Source organism: Dunckerocampus dactyliophorus, chromosome 13 (assembly GCF_027744805.1).
Source record: "Dunckerocampus dactyliophorus isolate RoL2022-P2 chromosome 13, RoL_Ddac_1.1, whole genome shotgun sequence".
NCBI lineage: Eukaryota > Metazoa > Chordata > Actinopteri > Syngnathiformes > Syngnathidae > Dunckerocampus > Dunckerocampus dactyliophorus.
In genome coordinates, this window is record NC_072831.1 from 6,566,792 (window position 1) to 6,587,059 (window position 20,268).

Sequence of the window (20,268 nt, forward strand, 5' to 3'; positions counted from 1 at the left end):
GAGGCCTTGTTCAAACGACTGTAACTCAATCAGAGGCCTCGGGCGCTGCGTACACCGTGTGACCTCACCGAGGACCCGTGTGTACGGGCCGTTGCTTGTGTCGTACATGAGATAGCTAGACCTCATGAGTGTGTATAAATCGTAACTGGGGTGTTCTTTAGAGCAGTGATCCCCAACCCCTGGGCCGTGGGTCATTTGGTACCGGGCCGCGCAGAAAGAAAAAATAATTTCCATTCTTTTTTTTAATGTTTTATTTTGAAAAGTGGCCGGATTCTCTCTGTTACATCCGGCTCACTTGACGCATGTCCATTGTGCGTGTCCTAACTTTATCTCATGCCGCACAGATAGACTACTACTGTATTTTTACCATTTTTCTTTCACCTCATATTTGGTCTCAAATGCTGATACTATGTGGGAATGCATAAAGGTAAGTTTTGATGACTTATTGAGGGATAATGTGTACATTTGTCTCAAGTTAATTCATGCTAGCACACTGTGTATTGTAATAATCTTTCTTGAAAAACTCCAGGCTTGAACTGGTGGATGGTGGTTCGGCATTCATTTTGTGCTTTTAATTTGATGTTATTCATGTCTTAGTTTTACACAATACATAATAAATAAGATAAATTAGATCGCTATAATGTACCAACCCCGCTCCTCCCCGGTCCGCGGGAGATTTGTGGGAACACAAGCCGGTCCGTGGGTCAAAAAACGTTGGGGACCACTGCTTTAGAGTAGTCAGTGTACAGCAGTATAGACTTACAATCATGAGTCAACACATAGCTATTTTTATGTAAATAAATGGCAACACCAGTGAGTTGCAAGATACAGTAAGTGTGTCTTGCCTACAGTCAAGCATAGCGGTTGGTAGCGCAAGGGTCTGGGGGCTACACGAGGGCTGTCGTCACCGGGGGAGCTGTGGTTCACTGAGGGAAGAACCTGACCTCAAATGAGCACCTGTGGGGCATCCTCAGGTAGAAGGATGGAAGGTGGAGGAGCAAAAGGTGTTAACATCCACCAGCACCACCACTGATGTCATCAGAGGATTCCAGTCGCAACCTGTGCCGCTCTGGTGAATTTAATTCCCAAGCTATACACTGGCTACTCTAAAGTATATCCAAGTCTTTTGTATTATACCTTGCTGAAATGTGACTTCTGTCACTTCTGGGCGATACAGTACATTCAACTGATATGAACAATTAACACATTCAATACCAAAGACGTAGTATTTACACGTTTCTTTAAACCCGAACGCTCGCACCCAAAGACGTATTTATACGTTTATGTTTTTTTGCGCAAGAGGCGAAGAGAGGTGATGACGCAAGTGCACAATAAAAGAGGTCACTTTTCAAGCAGTTTTAAGCCATAAAAACGACCACTAGGTGGCAGAAATGCATTTGATAAGAGCTCGGCATGGATCTTTTGCATGTATTAACATGCTCGACAGCAAGGAGAAAGTGAGAGAGCGTGGAGGAGTGTAGCGTGCAGTACTTTACGCATTGTAGGGAAATTTTAACGCATGCACACACACGTGCACACACAGTTTATTTCCATATCTGAAAATTGTAAATAGTTCATGGTGTTATAATTGTAGATAAATTGTTATTTTTATGTAAAACAACCCTTTTTTGTGTTGTTTATATTGTGGTGCAGTTTTTTTTTAGATATTTAAGATGTCACAAAAGCAAAAAATCTGTGTCAAAGTGAAAGTTATGCTTAAAATGTATCTTTTCACAAAAAGCTGTTTTTCTCTCCTGTTTTAGTCAGGAACTGATATTTTCCTGAAACTTACCTCCAGTATGTTCGATTGCTGATTACTGAAGAACGGAAAAAGATAGAAAGAAAAAAACATTTCTGATGAAAGATGAAAGTCTAATCTTTCTTTTGGTAGGTTCCATGTTTATACAGTAGAGCAATAGAACACAACATTCTGTGTCCCTTGAAAAATAAGTCAGAATACTCTAAAATGGCCGGCTGAAGGGGTTGAATGAGTTAACTATTGCCGCTCTATAACAACTAAAATGAACCAAATAAACAATATTTTCAGCAGTCCATGACAACCTTCACAATCGCAGTTCACACACTGTATAACGGCACCTACAGCAGGAGTTTCATAAAAGTTGTCAGCCCTGGATCCCAATTAGGGTTTGTCTTGCGCCCCAACTGTGACACGCTAATCCTCCTGAACACGGCGCAGTTGTGATCACAGCGAGGCAGACCCCTGAAGCTGAGCTTTGCCCTTTGCTACACAGCACGGGTGAGTTCACAAGCAGGGTGGAGATCTTGGCAAATGGCTGACAACATTCCCCTGCCCTTCCCCCTACAACACTGGAATTTGGTAATTTTATGCGACTCTGGAATAATTAATGTACCAGGAGAGCAAGAGCTAGGAAAAGATAGACATATTTGAGGGCAACTGTGTGTCCTCATTAACCAATAGCAACCTTTGACCCCACTCAAGCATGAAACACCAGGAAGAGAAAACTTAAAGCACACCAGACACTATGAGGAGAAAAGAGTCAGTAGATTATCCACAGCAGAGAGGGGGGCAGACACAAAGGAAACAGTTGGGAGAAGAAACGGACAAGAAATGCAGGACGCCCGGTCTTTCCCGGAGGAACTCAAGGGAAGCCTACCGTCTTCAGCCGCTTGACCGCATCCTCACAGATGTGCATGCCTCGAGACTCCTCCACCTCCACATGTCCCAAGTACTGCGGGGAAGACACACAAAAGGCACCAAGTGAATAACAACGGCAAAAAAACAATTGCCGGAAGCACTTGACACAGAATTAAATAAGGCTATAATAATAAAACTCTGCAATGAGGTGGGTTATTTACATGAGTGTAATATCCCCCTGGCATGTTGGCACCACTAATTTATACACATAATTAAATGCAATGTGGAGGTCAGCCTTAGTTCAGATGATCCCTCGCTGATGCTGTACAAAAAGAAAAAGACAAAAAAACTGAGTACCAATATTTCATGAGATGCTATGTGAGGGTGCTACGGTGAAAAAAATAAGTGTTTTTCACCTTTAAACCTTCAAACTTCCACATTTGATCAGAAGAGAGGCCCTGCTGACTTTTGCACAGTAACCAAAGAACACTTATGCATCATCTTGCGGTTTTTGTCATAAATTACGCTTAATCCTAATCCAGATAAAACACAATAATCTCTCCTAACAGCACTTGGGAAGCTGATGCATCTGGTCAAGATATCCTCACAGTTACCGCAGCCCAGTCCTGTAATTGAAGGTACTGCACATTGCAGCTGCCACACACCAGTGGTCCCCAACCTTTTTGAGCCCATGGACTGGCTTGTTTCCCCTCAAACCTCTGATGGTGAAAAGACAAAGGTGATACAGAGGTGCACAGAGGTGAGTCAGGCCCTGGTTGGATTTCTGTGATGAGGAACATAGTTTCGCTTAGTTGCTGGGTCATTTAAGTAAAGAGTTTGGCTTCTCAAAACAATATGCATTCAAAAGAGAAAAGAGTACTACAGAATGCATCAGAAAAATGCCTCCTTAAAAAAAAAAAATAAATAAATAAAAAAAATAAAAATCAGACGCCACAAATCGCTCTGCGTTATATTTGTCTCCCGCCGTGTCCCTGCGCACTGTCGCCTCTCCAGTCTTGTATATGCGATGAAGACGCACGCATCTTCTTCCGCTGTGGAACACACACACAAACACGATGGCCGCACTGCTTCATCACATACACAAGAATGGATAGGCGACAGTGCGCAAGGATACAGCAGGAGACAAATATGACGCCGAGCGATTTGTGAGGTCTGATTTTTTTCAAGGAGGCATTTTTGTGATGCAAATGTATTAATCTTTTGAATGCATATTGTTTTGCGCAGCCAAACTCTTCCCTTAAGTGGCCCCAGCAACTAAGCAGAAACAGACTCACAGGACCAAGTGGGGGGTAAATCATTGTTGATGTAGTATGACATCCCCATCAGCATTGTAGTCCAATAACAGCGACTTACCCCCCACTTGGTCTCCTAAGTCCAGTTGTGGTCAGATTTCTGTGATAAAGAACGTAGTCCCACTTACTGTAATTGCTGGGGACATTTTAGTAAAGCGTTTGGCTTCTCAAAACATCATGCATTCAAAAAATTAAAACATTTGCATCACAAAAATGCCTTCTTAAAAAAACTCAAACCTGTCTCCTGCCGCATCCCTAACACCTGTGCGCTCATGTGAATGCGACATAGACACTGGCATCTTCTTCTGCTGTGGAACACTTACGTAAACAAGATGGTCACGCCGCTCCGTCACGGAAGTAGATGCGAGCGTCTTCGACACATACACGTGAACACACAGGCGACAGTGCGCAGGGATACGGCAGGAGACAAATATATAACGCCAAGCATTTTGTGAGGTCTGATTTTTTTGAGAAGGCATTTTTGTGATGCAAATGTATTAATCTTTTGAACGCATATTGTTTTGAGAAGGCAAACTCTTTACTTAATTGTCCCCTGCAACTAAGTGGAATTACATTCTTCATCACAGAAATCTGACCAGAACTGGACTAAGGAGACCAAGTGGGGGGTAAGTCTCTGTTATTGGACTACAATGCTGATGGGGATGTCATACAACCTCATGTCAAAAACTCTGAAAATTCCCTTTAAGTAGCCCTTCCTCATAATTTGGGTTGAATTTTGCTTTCTTTGTCCCCCCCATGTCCTCAACGGCCTGAGAAGTTTTTTTCAGCAGCTCTGGTGAGAAAGCTTGTTAATGTAATTATTCATGTATGCACTTGCCAACTTGGACCCCATATATATATATATAAATAAAATAAACAGCATGTATTGTTTCTAGGGATGGTCTGATCGTTCGGTCACCGATCAATGTCGCCCAACTTCTGTAAAGCAAAAAATATATATAAAGCCAATTACAAAAGCCAATGGGCGTGCAGCGGTAAATCCTACATGTCTGCTGTTACGTAGTGTTGCCAACAAAATGACGCGTCTTGTATTGAGCTTGACACAAGCTACGCAAATCGATGCCAGCGTGTTTGATCACTCCCTTACTATTCTTGCATTTTGTTTACATGCTTTGCCTAGCTGTCACTGGCTGTACTTTGTACTTGCAGCAGCTAGCTAGCAGCTAGTTTGAGTTATCCGCCTAGCTTTGGGTCTTCGGACTTCAAATGTAACTTTTTACCACAGTGACAGTTTGTTTTTAAAACAAACAAGCAATGCGGTTATAGTTAGGAGCTTGTTTTTGTCCCACAGGGATGCTAAAAGTGGATATGACATTCATGAGGAATGTACTAACTTTTACAAGTGTCAGTGAACAACTTTACTATCTTATTGTCATTATACTAATTATGTTTTGTCCTCAAAACACTATTTGTGTGTGGTTGTTTAAAGAATATAAACCCTTATGATGGTGATACTATGACAGGGGTCTCCAAGCTCACCAGGGCATTTTGAGTAACTCACAAAAGGGTCAAAGAATATTTGCTTCAACTCTTAGTAGTTTTTTTTATGATAACTGTTTAATTCAGACTTTATGCCTTCATAACATGACAAATGAGAGCACAAAATAGCATAGAGACAATGGCCACACTGTTTGAGTGGGGATCTGCTCGATAAATCAAGTAGAGTATATTTTAAATGTAGCCAGTCATAAATAAAACAACAATAGTTGACAGCTCTAATAGTGATGAAAGTTGGACACCCCTGCAACCTGGACACTGAATTTATTCTGTTTTAAGTTGAGCAGGACACATTTCTATTTAATAAAGATATTTACTGTATTTGTATTAGTTTATTATCATAAAATGTATACATACATTTTGTTATCTTACTTTATCTAAAAAAATAATGATTGAACGATTGATTTCCCATGTATTGGTATTACTAAAAAAGATAGATCAAATTAAATTCAGATTTGTGTCAAATAGTACAAAAATTGTTTCACACAGAAAGGTAAAAAAAGACAACCTGCCCAAACGTTTATTTTTTTTTATAACTACCTATTTGCCAGGGGCCATTGGAATTGTTTAATGGGGGCCCTAACCATTACCACTCATCTTAGATAAATTGAATGTTCAGTAAATCCATGTGATTGGTATCGGCTGATGTCACTCATGGATGATTTTTATCGGAATTTGGCGGCCTAAAACCCTGATCGAAGCATCCCTAATTATTTCCTAAATCGATATACCTTTATATTTAATTTAATGTAGTTAAAAAAATAATGGAATACAATTTGTAAAAAGGCATGTGTATCTTATTTTCTCTCCGCAAGTGGACTGTAACATCCAAAAGTAAAATCAAATTTCTCAAACGGCATGACAATAGCCAGAGCTCTTCAAGGATACACTGCAGTACTTCAATGTATGAGACAGAGTCACCATCTCAAGACTGTTCCTGTCGCTGTCCTTGTTCTGTTTCCCTTCAGCACAGGACCAGGCACAAAGCAAACCCTCATAGGACAGCTTTTTAGCGGCATCCTATCATGTGTGTGTCATTCACACTGGACTACAGGGAACGCGACTACAAGCCATTGTGCCAAAGAGGAAGTCCTTACCCTTTCCTCGCAGAAACACGGCGACTGCGAGTGATGCTGACCCCACCGCGAGCCGGATAAACCCGCCCTTGGGGGGCTGGTGCTATTTTGAGAGTGTGATGCCATCGCCACCGCAAGCCACGATGTATTAGAATACACACAATTAGCATGCTTCCACAAAAAAAGGCATGTGTGCTGATGTGAGGAGGCAGCCGTGGGTTACAAGGACAATGGAGGCAGTAGCTATTGTTGGATAAAGGGGGCTCAGTTGAAGGGTGGCGTGGCCTCAGTGAGATGCATGTGAGGGTTGAACACTCGCAACAGACGCTTCACTGCAGTATCCTTCTTGGCAACTATAACAGAAACAATCTCATTTAACACTGGGGAAACCTAGAACACCCTAATAAGGTTCGAACACATTTAAACTAGTCTGTCAAAAGGTTACATTTTTGAATCTGATTAATCACAGTGAAGGGTTGTGCTCAAAGACGCCATGTAATGTAAATTGAATTCACATGTTTTAAGTGCATTTTCCAAGCATACTTCAATGCAGCAGCGCTACTTACAGTATGTCCTGCTCTGACTATGGAGGCGTTCAAGTCATAGATTTTTTTAGTTGGCTGTTCCTCTGTGTACGTGTGGAAGTGCTAAAAATTTTAACATACAGCAAATACTATTGCTGATGCTCCATTAACATTATCACTAAGAATATAGGGCAGCTTTTTTTATTAAAAAACTATATTTCTGTGGCAGCATTATTAAAGACACGTTTATTTTGATATTAACTTACTGACTTAACTGTAATGTATGCTTTAATACAAGTTTTCCCTTCTTCAGTTCCATAGATTTCTGGATCTATCGCAGATGTTTTTCATGATCATCTCTCATGTGTGGTGTTATTATTGCTACTGTTGGCAAAATATCAATAATATTGTAACTTACCCTGTGAGTGCCACCTGTAGTTCAGCAGATACTCGACACGTGATCGGCATATGCCGATACGTGCCTTTCAACGCCAATCACAAAAGCCAATCCCCTGTGGCTCGTACTATTGCAGCCTGTAGCGATCCCTGCATGCAAGTGTCTTGCCCTAACTAACATCTTGGGTAGTATCCTCCCACTTTCATTCACACTGTGCAGGCGTGCCACAACAACAATAAACATGTCTGCCGTGTGGAACTTACTTGCAAACACATGCCATGAAAAATATCTGGCGGTAGCAAGTTAAAAAGCTTCAAAGGGATAGTTGGGATTTTTTTGACATGAAGTTGTATGACATCCCCATCAGCAGTGGACTATATCAACAGTGACTTACCCCCCCATTTCACAGACTATGGGGAGTTTTTGAGTCTCACAGTGTCATCATCTGTCAAACGGCAGCTAACGCGGCCAAAACTCTGGACGCCACTTGCCATATGTGCGTAACAGTCAGAAGGCTAAGCAAATAACCCGAAAAATAATTTAATTAATCGGACCAGATGGACAGCCACTCTCAGCGGAGGAAAACACCGGATTTGCTGGCTGCTTTCTCACTTGGAACTCGGGGTGCAAGGATTCCTCGAATAATTCGAGTACCTTGATTACAAAAAAAAATAAATATTTTTTTCCTGCCTTGAGGAATCGCTTACGTCACCAACAGGCTTACGTCACCCATGCAGAGGCGAATGTTTAAGGTGCGGGAAGATTAAAGAGGCGACAGAAAGCGACAAGGCAACAAAAAAGCAAGTTGGCTAAAGAGCAAGTTGAACACCGTGACGTGCATCTGTTATAATGAGGCACTTACATACCACAACAGCACATCTTATATGTTGCATCATCTCCCGAATTGAGCTAAAGATCCGAGACAAGGTCAAATTAACGTAGCGCAAATCAGTGAGATTAATGCTACCGTACCTTACTAAAACAACGTTAGCCGTGTGGAAGGTTAGCTTTCTCTTCATTATGACTATTGTCCAATGTGTGGCAGTTTATTACGATGGTAACGTGACTTCATACAGGGTTTATTTCATCTGCAAAAACACAGCGCGGTGATGGAAAATAAAAACATTTTAGCTCACTCATCAGCAGCTGCTCATTTCTGGAAGTCAATACTGTGGAATGGAACAAGGAAGTGCGTGTCTCACTCACTTAGCTGAGAGTAATGTGTTCCACTACAGAAAGTGTCTTCATTTTACTTTGAACCCTGCAAAAAGTCAATATATTACAAAGAATATGTGTCTTATTTCTAGTCAGCCTGTCTACGTTTAGGATTTATAAATGCAAAGCCATCAACAGAATGTAACATGTAATTTAGTCTTAGAAAAGTATTTATTTTTTCACTCCTTTTCCAGTAAATAGTTACAGCCTGGGATGGATAAATTCATCTACAAAGTCACATCCAAAGTCTCCTCAAAGATGCGTTTCATCCTCTTTAAATTTCACGAGTGATGTATGTTCTCTTGAAAAAGTAAGTATGTTTTTGTTTAAATGAAGGTGATTTTATGGTTCCTTTTATCATATCATCCAATAGCAAGGTGCAGGCAGGAATTCTAGTCCTCATGGGAAAAAAAATCCCCCACCCCACCAATTAATTAATTAATCACTCATTTTTATTAGTAATTACCTATTTTTTGGGCCCCCTGGCACTTAGGTGACCTTGGAATTGTCCCCCTTATACGGCAGCCCTGGCAAGTAGCACTTATCATACTGTAAATAAATTGAAACATTTATAATTTATTCATGTGATCGGTATCGGCCGATTTCACTCATGGCAGCATAAAACCTTGATCGGAGTATCCCTATTAAAAAGTCTTTTGAATCATGTATTAAGTATATAGTGAAGGAAATGTCACCAAAACACACGCACTATGCATGAATGGCAGTCCATATCAACACAACACAGCAGACAGAACCAGAACTAGATCAGTGCTCCTCCCTCCCTGGTTGTTAACCTCAGTGCGGCACTCGGACTGCAACTATTCCAATCCCACACACACACACGACTCAACTCTCATGAGGCACCTATAGGAGGGGGGAGGAGCAGCATGGTAGGTTGCACCACCACTGTGAGACACCAATGCAGATGAACAAGGGGGGGGAGATGTGTCAAAGCGTGCGTGTGTGTGTGCGTGCGCGTGCGCATGCACGTTTGAGTCCGCAAAAAGCACAAGACGAGAAGCTTGACAATCTCAGTTGAGCCAGTTTTTGCATTTGGCCATGGGTGGGGGTGATGTTAAATTTCACAGCTTTCACAAGCAGTCAAGAGGATTTGTGAAGGTTACTTGTGCTGAAAATCAAGTAAGTTACGCCATACCGGCTGGTTGCACTTCAACACTTTCCCTCTACATTTCACGGTAGAAGAGACAACAGGAAACCCACCTTTCTGAGACCCCCAAGGTTTTTAAAAAATCAATAAATAAAAATCTTAACTCTTGTTCAACGCTTTTATCACCAACTGCATTCTCAGTTTTACCAGCTTTGCTCTATAAACAAGAGCAATCTTTCTACCTGGAACCTAACCACATTTTTTTTTTTTGCACAAACTCCTCAGTATCAAACTGCTCACTTCCACATGGAGTCCCGTGTTCTGCTTCATCTACCTTGACCATCCAGTTTTCAGTTCTCTTTCACCCTGACTGAGGTGAGTCTTGGCGCTTGTGACGAGAGGAAGCGAGCTGTTGTTGCACTTCGGTTTGCACAAGAACTTTTGTTGCCAAAACAAAGAGAACTCTCCCAACACACCAGCTGCGGCATGCCGTCAGAGTCACCTGCTGCCAGCTATTAAGACAAAATGTGGAATGCTACTTGTGTCTTTATGATGACACACATTTTATTGAATGATAATCATGGCACTGAATTTGACTTAAAACTAACTATGCTCATTTCCCGATGACACAGTTCCCGTTAGTGTATATTACCAGCAAGAAAAAAATGTTTTATGTGAAAGTATTTCATAATAACATATAGATTTACCACAACAACTGTACAGTGGTCATTGGGGATAGGCAAAAGTGACTTTTTATGATGTTCTAACAGTAATATAAGACCTAATATTGACTTATTTCAGCGTATAAGCATAATGTATCTTCTGTTCTTGTTGCTTAATTTTTTGGTATTAATGTTTCTTTTGTTCTTATTCATTTCATTGTGTTTTCTTTCTTTTTTTGGGAGAATGAACAGAACAAGAATTTCATTGCGTAGTATAACTACCTGTTTTACTGTGCATATGACAATAAAACTCTTGAATCTTGAATGACTAACCAGCTCACAGCTCAGCCTCATTTCTGGAAGTGACGTCAAGGGGGTGCCAAAACACTGTGTTGCTGCTGGATGTTCACAGTATCCGAGTGATACTGTAAGTTTGTTTTCTTTTCCCAAAGAAACAATGGACAAAGCAAGTGCAGAGAACGAGAGACAGACGGATGCCCACCTCGAGATCTGTCCTTTGCAGTGATCATTTCACTGATGACTGCATCGAAGGATCACCTTTACAAGAAGGAAGCATTTGGCTTGAAAGTACGGTACAAACGCATTTTGAAAAAATATGCTATTCTGTCGGTAGACCGGAAAAAAACAAGACAACAGAGAAGACCACTACGTCAACATTGGCACAACAGAGTATGTCATGTGTTGTTTACATAATGTATTCTAGACACTATTCCACGATAGCGACAAGTCTGCAAAGCATTACACATTTTATTTAAACATCTTTTGATAGCGATATGTTTACTGTGGGGGGCGGCAGCGAACATTCAGGATCAACGTGAGACCACATGTATTTCCATTAAAAAAAGGTTATTAAAAACCCCTTTACGCTTGTGTAGAAGCCGATTTAAAACAATAATTGAAGGATAAGCAATCTCCATCTCCATGTCTTAAAGCTTAAATCCAAATCCAAGTTCTCCATTTCCTCTCCAAATATTTCTCCTTTTCTGCTAGACACATCGCTCAAATCTTCGCTATAATCACTGTAAACATCCTCTCATCTTGTACCCCGCCATGTTTGTTTACCTGAGCGATGTTTACCCCGATGACGTCACTTCCGGAAACAACGCTGAGCTGTGAGATAGCTCATCATGGCTGGTGCCATGAACTATAAATGTCATTTTTGCATATTCGCCGTTCACTTAAAAAAAAAAATCTAACAATGTAGAAGATAATTACAAACTATATATAACATATTTGAGCAAAGTTGATGAATCATGTTAGGGACCTTTTAATTTGTCTCCTTGTTGGTGTAAACTGTCCCCCCTTCTCATGATCGATCAAAGTGTATACAGTGTTCCCTCGCTCTACCGCGGTTCACCTTTTGCGGATTCGCTGTTTCGCAGAATTTTTTTAGTGCTTCTTCTTTTATTTCTATTACAGCATATGAACGCTGTTACAGGCCGAGCCTGGCCCTTTAAGAAGAACTGCATTGTGGGAAGTTGAGTGTCTCTCTCTTCCCTCACTCGTCAATCAATCAATCTCCTTCATGCTGCCCTTCATTGCAAAGAAAATGAAGTTGGCTACTTCGTGGATTTCACTTGCTGCAGGCTATGTTGGGAACCTATCCCACCGTGATAAACGAGGGAACACTGTACATGCATGACAGATCTGGCTTCCAATACCATAGTTGGTGTGTTAATCCAATTCTCAAAGAGTTGAACACAATGTAATTACTGTAAAGTGTTTACATGTGTTTTTTAGGGCATGTAAATGTAGAGGTAGGCTGTACTTGAAGGCTGATAATTAATTACACATTGCGTCCCTGAATTGCCAAGCGTCTCTCTCAGAGAAAGTGTGTACAACAATAAGGTTGGTACTGTAGGGCTTTTGCGCGTGCGGTGTGTGTGTGTGTGTGTGTGTGTTCCTGTACAAGTGTCACCTTGACTGCAAAGCTGCATTTTCCGCTGCGGACGGCCTCCTCGTCTGTTTGCCACTGGTGGGGCCGGCTCGATTCTGGCACATAGATGTCTTTCTTCCGCCGGAAGCTCTGCCGTAGCTTGTTCATCGCGGAGCTCCCTGCAGGAGGTCACAGTCAGTGGAGGTGCAACAATATGTGAAGGTACAACAAGATGATCTATTTCAGCCAGCAAGCAGCATTTGGCAACAAATAAATGAGTCTACTTCCTGTGCTGAACTGCATGGAAACAAACTGCATTGCTACTACTGTAATTTTTCCATTGTCACACAATCAAGTGATTGACTGTCTGGTTGAAAAGGAGGAACAAAGGTCTGTCTGCATGACTATTCTGGGACACAAATAATTTTTTTTAAAAATCACAAGGGACAGAGGTTTCCTATATCTTGTTTTGCAAGCGACACTTATGCAGAAATGCACTATGCATTTTATGCACTGTGCAACTGATCAATTGATATTGAGCTTCCGGGTAGTTTTTCCTCATTCACAGAAAAGAGCAACATTTTATTGGACTACTGCATATTTTTATGGTAGGATCATGAAAGAAGTGTATTTTTGCACTGTCAATTATTCCTAAAATTTAATGAAACAAATGAAAAATGTCCTCTTCTTCCGTAACAAAGATCTATGGCTGTATCGTATATGGTTTTCTCCTTGTCTGCTTGACTTTGCTGGATCACAATTTTTTTTTAAATATTCATAGGAGAGACAGGTTAGTTATACATTTTGTAAAACGTTAGTCAATCAACACAGGAGTCATGGGATATGTGGTTGACTTGATCAATACACAGTTCATGATCAAATAGGCCACGATTATCTAATTATCGAACTCAGTCTACATTACTAACCCAACATGTGAAAAAGTATCTGGCATTTCAATTATTTTACATAGCAGATCAGAAGTAACCAAAACACAAAAGCAAAAAGATCCAATTAAAAGCCGCTGATCTAAACTACAAGTGAGAGGTGCGGTCATCGTTGAGGGTCTGGCTCACGTCTGCAGCTCATCACTGGGGGAGCAGAAGTCACTGAGCCGTAGCATTCCAGTATTTAACACGTGGACACCAGAATCTTTTGAGATCTGATGAGGATCTGAGTGGATTAGAGGTCTTTAATCCAGGAGGACTGACTGTCTGCACACATGCACACACATATCGCCTACTAACTACATACATAGAACAAGGCGTCTCTTTGCATAGTGAAAACTGTCCTATGAGACACAGGGTTGTGATGGGGGGGTCGAGAGTGTGTTTGAGGTCAGGCGAGAGCCCTTATCTGTCCTGGCCAGACTTTAGCTCTGTACAATGAAGCTTTCACCGCTGACCAGGCCACACATCAACACATCAAACATCTCATGACAGATTAGGCCAGGACCATGGATTCCCAAGATGTCTCAAGAGCCAAAGGGCCCAAGTATTGGTCCCACAAGAACGGATTTATAGGGACAGGATGGCGATAACAGCAACGTAAATACTGTGAGGTGCCAATGAAATTGAATTGAATTGAATTCAAAGAAGAGGAAGGTCACACACAAACAAAGTAAACAACAATGGAGGACATCTTTCTCCCTGACATGCGGCGGAAGTGACATTCAACAAAGAGCAGTGTACGTTACGTTTGAGAGGTGCCAAAATAGTGTATTGGAAGCATGTTGACTAAAATCTCTCGTTGATGCTGGAATTTAAACATTTTAAAAAGTACTTTTAGTAAGCCCTATTGGGAACACACAGTTTTGTGCGTGTGTAGCTTTAATTGTAATGAGCGGCATTTGTCCACAAGTGTGTCTCCTAGAAGTGCACTATATCTCCTTCTGACATAAACACTGTAACTCTGCGCTTGTCCAATGTAATAGATGCCATATAGCACATACAACAATGTGACATTAAAGGGATAGAGCGGATTTTTTGACATGAAGTTGTATGACATCCCCATCAGCAGTGGACTATATCAACAGTGACTTACCCCCCCATTCCACAGACTATAGGGAGTTAAGTAAAGAGTTTGGCTTTTCAAAAAAATATGCGTTCAAAAGAGTCATACATTTGCATTATACAGATGCCTCCTCAAAAAAAAAAAAAAAAAATCAGACCTCACAAATCGCTCTGAGTTATATTTGTCTCCTGCCATGTCCCTGCGCATTACCGCCTTCTATTCGTGTGTATGTGATGAAGAGAAACGACATTCATTTGTGTCCTATGAAATCCAATTCTTTATGGGTTAGTGAATAAAATATCCATTAACTAAATGCAAAAATTCTTACATTTATTGACACAATACATCAATGGCCAATTTGCCCAGTAATTCAGAAATGGATGTAGCCTGGCTGGATTTTCGAATGGGACATCAGCATTTTACATGATGTCAGTTTCCGAGAGATTGTGCGTTTAGCAGTAAATCGTGGCCAATTCCACGATTCCATTAACAAGACAGTCACAGGGCCCCACATGATCAAACTTGCAGCTCTTGCTATACATGGAGTAGGCTCATCTATCTAGTTAGCGTTGGGTCAAAGGAGGCATAAGGAAGGAGGTTATTCCTTCGTGACAATGAAAAGCTGCAATTTCAAAAGCAAGTGTTTATTCACCTCTTCTCTCAAAAGGGATGCAAGCAAATGAGATAGATGAAATTTTTCTTACAGTTGGTGCTCATACAGGCTGTAGGGCAGGCATCACTAACTGGCGGACCGTGGTCCGGAACGTTGAACGCCTGCGTTCAATCGTTGAGACTATGGATGCCGATATCCATCGGCCACCGATCAATATCGGCCAATTTCCGTAAAAAAGGTGTATGCCGGGAAACGCCTTTCAAATCCGATCACAAAAACCGTTTGGCGTGTGGCGGTAAATCCTACATGTCTGCTGTGTCACGTATGGTTGCCAACAAAATGATGTCTCTCGTATTGAGCTTGACACAGGCTACGCCAATTGATGCCAGAGTGTTTGATCACTCCCTTAACAAACCTATTGCCGATTAGGCCTGTCACAATAGCAAATTTTGCTGGACGATAATGAGCTTATTGTCGATACTCGATATTATTGACAACATATTCTGACTAATTATATGCCATAACAATGCGAGTACATTGTTTCAAAAGCAATAAACTTTAATTTGTGAAGGGTATTTGACTTTGTAATTGGAATGTCAAAAGCTTTTCAATAAAATAAATGAAACAACATAATACATTAAACAAACAAAAAAGACAAAAAAAAAACCCAATGAAAATAAAATGGACTCTCAGTCTCTTTGAGCAAAAATTGCACTTAAATAAAAATCGCAATCATAACCAAAAACCATTGAAAAAACAGACCCTGTCTCTGTTACAAAAGAAAACCCCACACACAATAATAACCACACACAACAATAAATAAAATAAATAAAATGGAGTATTAAGTCTCCGTAAACAAAATTGCACTTGAATAAATAATGAACATTGGGTATGATTCCTTAACAGAAAGGCTAAACACATAATGACACTTTCTGTGAGCGTGCATCATTTTTCGCTGTTTTATCTATATTTGCTTTGCCCACCAAATGTCTTGGTAAACTGTGACTGTCGCTGCACCAGCGGTAGTTTTTTTTCCCAGTTGGGAAAACTAGACAAGATGGTTGTGTTTGAGATGCGCTATCCCCTTCTTTGTCGTCACTACTTTCCAGCAAATGTCATACACCAGTTTGTCGGTGTTCATGCTCTCACCTGGTTAATTGTGTGTAAAACCAAAATATTCCCACACTGGGGCTGTGGCATTTGGCTTAGAAACCATTATTGTGCCTATTGTGTCTTCATTCATATATACTTTTGCTTGCTCACGATGCTAACTTGTGCTAACGCTAACCTGGCATCTGTATCAACTCACTAGGAGCCCCGCCTCCACCTAATGAGACAAAGAGGCTGAATTGCTGAGAGAATGGTTCACTCTCTCCGTTCATTTGAATAGACAACCACCGCGAGCAAAAAGATGCAGAGTGAACCCTCTGTCATCCAGCCTGTGTGGTAAAGCGAGAGGAGAGATAGAAAACAAAACAGGCATGCACATGTCAGTTTATCGAGGCCGGCAAAATTAGCGACTTTGTTTTTATTTATCGGTCGATTAATCGATTTATTGATTATCGTGACAGGCCTAGAAACAGTGGTCATCCCTGCGGTCCAGCCCTAGCTCGCGAGCTAGAAGGAACAGGCCATCAATTCATTGTGCTCCACATTTCTTAAGGCGTCCGGTAGTGAGGTTTAACCAACATACTATCACAAACCCACTAATCAGTTACACATGCACACTGCACTTCTGTTTCTGTTGTTCTAATAGGTAAAATTAAGGGACATTCAAACTTTTAAAAGTTCATAAGCTGTTATGTTTAGCAGCTCCACACTATTTGTCTTTAGTGGGCAAGGAGGAGAAATGGCTCTTTAGATAGTAAAGGTTGTCAAACCTGGACTTCGACGTTTAAGGCTGCGAATAGCCGATTAATTGGACCTTCTTGTTTTGATTAATCGAGCAATCCGTTAGGCCCGAGACCAGTCGTCGGCATCCCGCATTTTTTTTCAGCTTCCTTGTTGCGGCTCCCACACAGAGCTCTGTGATTTTTTTTTAAACACTGAAGCGGAGGAAATGCACGTTTTCAACAAGAATTTGAAATATCAAAATCACCGCAAGACCGCGAATTCATCTACGCTGTGTTCTGACTGCTGATTGGTGAGCAAGGGAAGTGGGCCAGTATGCTCAGTCAGTGAGAAAGAAAAAGACGTCTTGAGAGTGTGCTACCGCAGCGGTAATCTACCTATAACCCTGAGTACATCCCTAAAAAGAAAAATATTGGAAGAAAATGGAGAGTTTAATTCAGAATTAACATAGTCCTTTGCCTTCAATGCCAATGATGCTGGATTTATCCACTTTGCTTGATATGTGGCGAGAAATTGGCAAACAATAGAAAATGTAACGTTGAAAGACATTTTCAAACCAAGCACTCAGCTTTTTCTGAGACAATGCAGGTTGCTGTGCGTAAGGGAGTGATTTCGGAACTGCTACAGAAGGCTGAGCAGAGCAAACATGCTTTCAAGAAGTGGATGAAGGCTCCACACTCAACTACAGCTGCTAGCTTTGTGGCTGCACTGCAGAGCAGAGGGGGAAGCCGTCCAGAGATGGAGAATACATGAAAGAATCGTTCATAAAAATGTCACTGCATCTTTTCTCCGAATAAAAAAAATAAACAAGAAATTATACAGAAAATGAAAGAAATGCCCCTCCCTGCAAAGACAGTCAAGGACAGGACCAATAGAATGGCAACAAACATCACCAGTAGGCAAACTGGTGACATGAATTCAGCGCTAGCATGTTGAATTGCCTGTGATGAGCCAAGTGATGTAAACCATATTAAGCAGACAGCACTGATATGCAGATATATATGTGAGATCTAACAGGCTTTTTTATGTTAAAGTTGGCTAAGTTTCTTTTCATTTTACACAAGTACACGAATGACTCCAAAAAGTCTACATCGTTATATGTTTAAATTATTTCCAAGTAGGTAAAATAAGTAGGTCAAATTTTAAAAAGATGAAAATTTTTTAAAGTTTAGAAGCTGCATCATGTTTTGCGGGTCCAGACCATTTTTTCTTTACTGGAAGAGGAGGCAAAATATTATTTTGATGCTAAACATTGCCAACCCCTGCCCTAGACAGAACAAATCAATATGAACCAAACACAAACAGGTTTGGTCCGCAACCTGTCAACATAAAAGAGGGAAAAATGTTGATGTTTTCCAAAGTCACATAGGTCTGCTTTCATGGATACCTAAGGAAATGTTAAAATATTCATATTTGAGAGGCTGAAATCAGAGGATATTGAAATTTGTAAATTAAAAAACCAATGGCAGTACCGTAAATTCCGGTGTATAAGCCGCACCCACTAAATTGAGAGAAAAAAAACAGGCGTCCATATATGAGCCGCACGTGTCCACGTCATAAAGTGGCATATTGTGGCACGCACGAGTCCTTGAAGGCCAGGCAGCTCAACTCATTGAAAATTGCAGGAGGTCATTACTCAATAACAGTCTGACTCATGGCTTCATCTTATAAACAACATTAAACTCATAACACAGCCACTTAACACTCAAACGGTACCAAGGAAATATAGATTACATGGGCAAATACAAGTTTAAAATAACAAACAGCAGCTATTTTAACATCTACACATAATGCATTACTGCCAGAAGAGCAGTTCATTGGAGGACAAACAACATAGATGGATCAATCAGTAGTAGTTCTGAAGTAAAGGAGTTGAACTTTGAATTTAGCCATAGATTAGCCCAGGGGTCACCAACATTTTTCCTTGTGAGAGCTACTTTTACAAAATGAAAATGGCCAAGAGCTAATCATTTTTGTAACATTTATTTTCAGAGCTTATTTTAAACCCAAACAAAGCGAATATGCTTGTTTTACCAGAACATGAACAAAATGCTGGTGTCCACAACTCACATTTTGTATTTCAGAATGCATTTCTTTCTACTGTTCCTTCATTATTAACTGAAAACCTGAATGAAAAGCAGGCTTGCGGGCACCTCATGTGGTCTTGAGGGGGCTACTTGGTGCCCGCGGGCACCACGTTGGTGACCCCTGGATTAGCCACACTGCTGTATAAGCCACGGGGTTCAAAGTTTTAAAATAAAAGTAGCGTCTCATACATCAGAATTTACAGTAATCCAACCAACATAGTTGTCGATTAATTGGATCATCAATTAATTGGTATTAATCATCGATTAATTGCTGCAGCTCTATAATGTCATGAAAAGCCACAGAACTTCAAAAGCCAGCGTCTTCTTTTAAAAGAGGACCAAATAAGTGTTTTATGCATATTATTGCACTGCATTATTAAAAAGTCAAACTGGCATAATTAGCAATTGGCAAGAGGCAAGAAGTCAATTCAAGTCATTCTCACCACATTATTTTTTTCAGCAATGTGCTAAATGATCGCCGCCTGCTAGAATGTGTGCATTTTGGAACGTAAACCTTGAGGCCATTGCCTTGAATCCCTGTCTGACTGTTAGGAAACAAGGCCAGAAGCAGACTACTGGTTCAGTGTGTGAGTCAGGGCCAGGGCATGCCGGGGTCGATGATGCGGTGACCGTCCTCAGTCACACCCCACATTGCTGGGTTGTGCCCTCCACATTTTAAATTTAACCTCAGCTGTTATCCATAGTGACTGTCAGTGTTGGATTGCTGTCTGGCTGGTCAGCTTGGAGTTGGACCCTGTCTGGTCTAAATACATCAAGATCAACAGCTAATGTTCTTCACTGATGAAGCACTTTTATTTCTCGCTGTGTCCATGGAGCACATTGACGGCTTCAGCAATGATTCAGGAGCTGGGAGGCGTCCAAACAGTAGCAAGCGCTCCTGTCCTGCAGCTTCCTTCCTCCGCCGACCACCACCCATTTGTCTCGGGTCATCACCACGTTATGGGCCGTGAACTTGGTCTCGGTCCTCTTAAAGTAATTTGTTGCTTCAGAATTAAGAAACAAATGATTTTCCTGCTGACTGAAGCTATTTTTTTGCTCTCAAACCACTAATGCTGCCTACATTTGGCTGACATTTAGACTGCAGTCAGAACATGTTAATGCGTGTCGAAGCACTGCAGCGTGGTGTTTATTGCTTATTTGACCCTTCTGTGTAGCGCTATACTGTATGTGTATTTCATCAGAATGAATGACAGTGCCCTTGCCTTGAGTGTCACAGCATGAGAACTCTAATTAACTTCTGTCTCGAAGCATTCTACACAGAATGTAAAACAAATAACGCAAACAGCAGGGCTTAAATATTGGATGTCAATAGTATGGATGTCTTTAAATCGGTCGGTGCCCGCAGTTTTGATGTTGCAT

The 20,268-nt window shown here is 41.0% G+C and overlaps 1 protein-coding gene across 4 annotated transcripts in view; it reads right to left on the reverse strand.

The window, feature by feature from the left end:
* The window catches only part of numb (NUMB endocytic adaptor protein), a 55,782-nt gene that overhangs the window by 15,540 nt on the left and 19,974 nt on the right, over window positions 1-20,268 (reverse strand). For all 4 annotated transcript variants that reach the window (XM_054795726.1, XM_054795727.1, XM_054795728.1 and 1 more), the window contains exons 2-3: window positions 12,370-12,506; window positions 2,637-2,711 (exon numbers count right to left, since the gene is read on the reverse strand). In XM_054795726.1, the coding sequence (XP_054651701.1) occupies window positions 2,637-2,711; window positions 12,370-12,495 (201 nt within the window). In that variant the 5' untranslated portion in view covers window positions 12,496-12,506. The remainder of the gene's footprint in view (window positions 1-2,636; window positions 2,712-12,369; window positions 12,507-20,268) is intronic.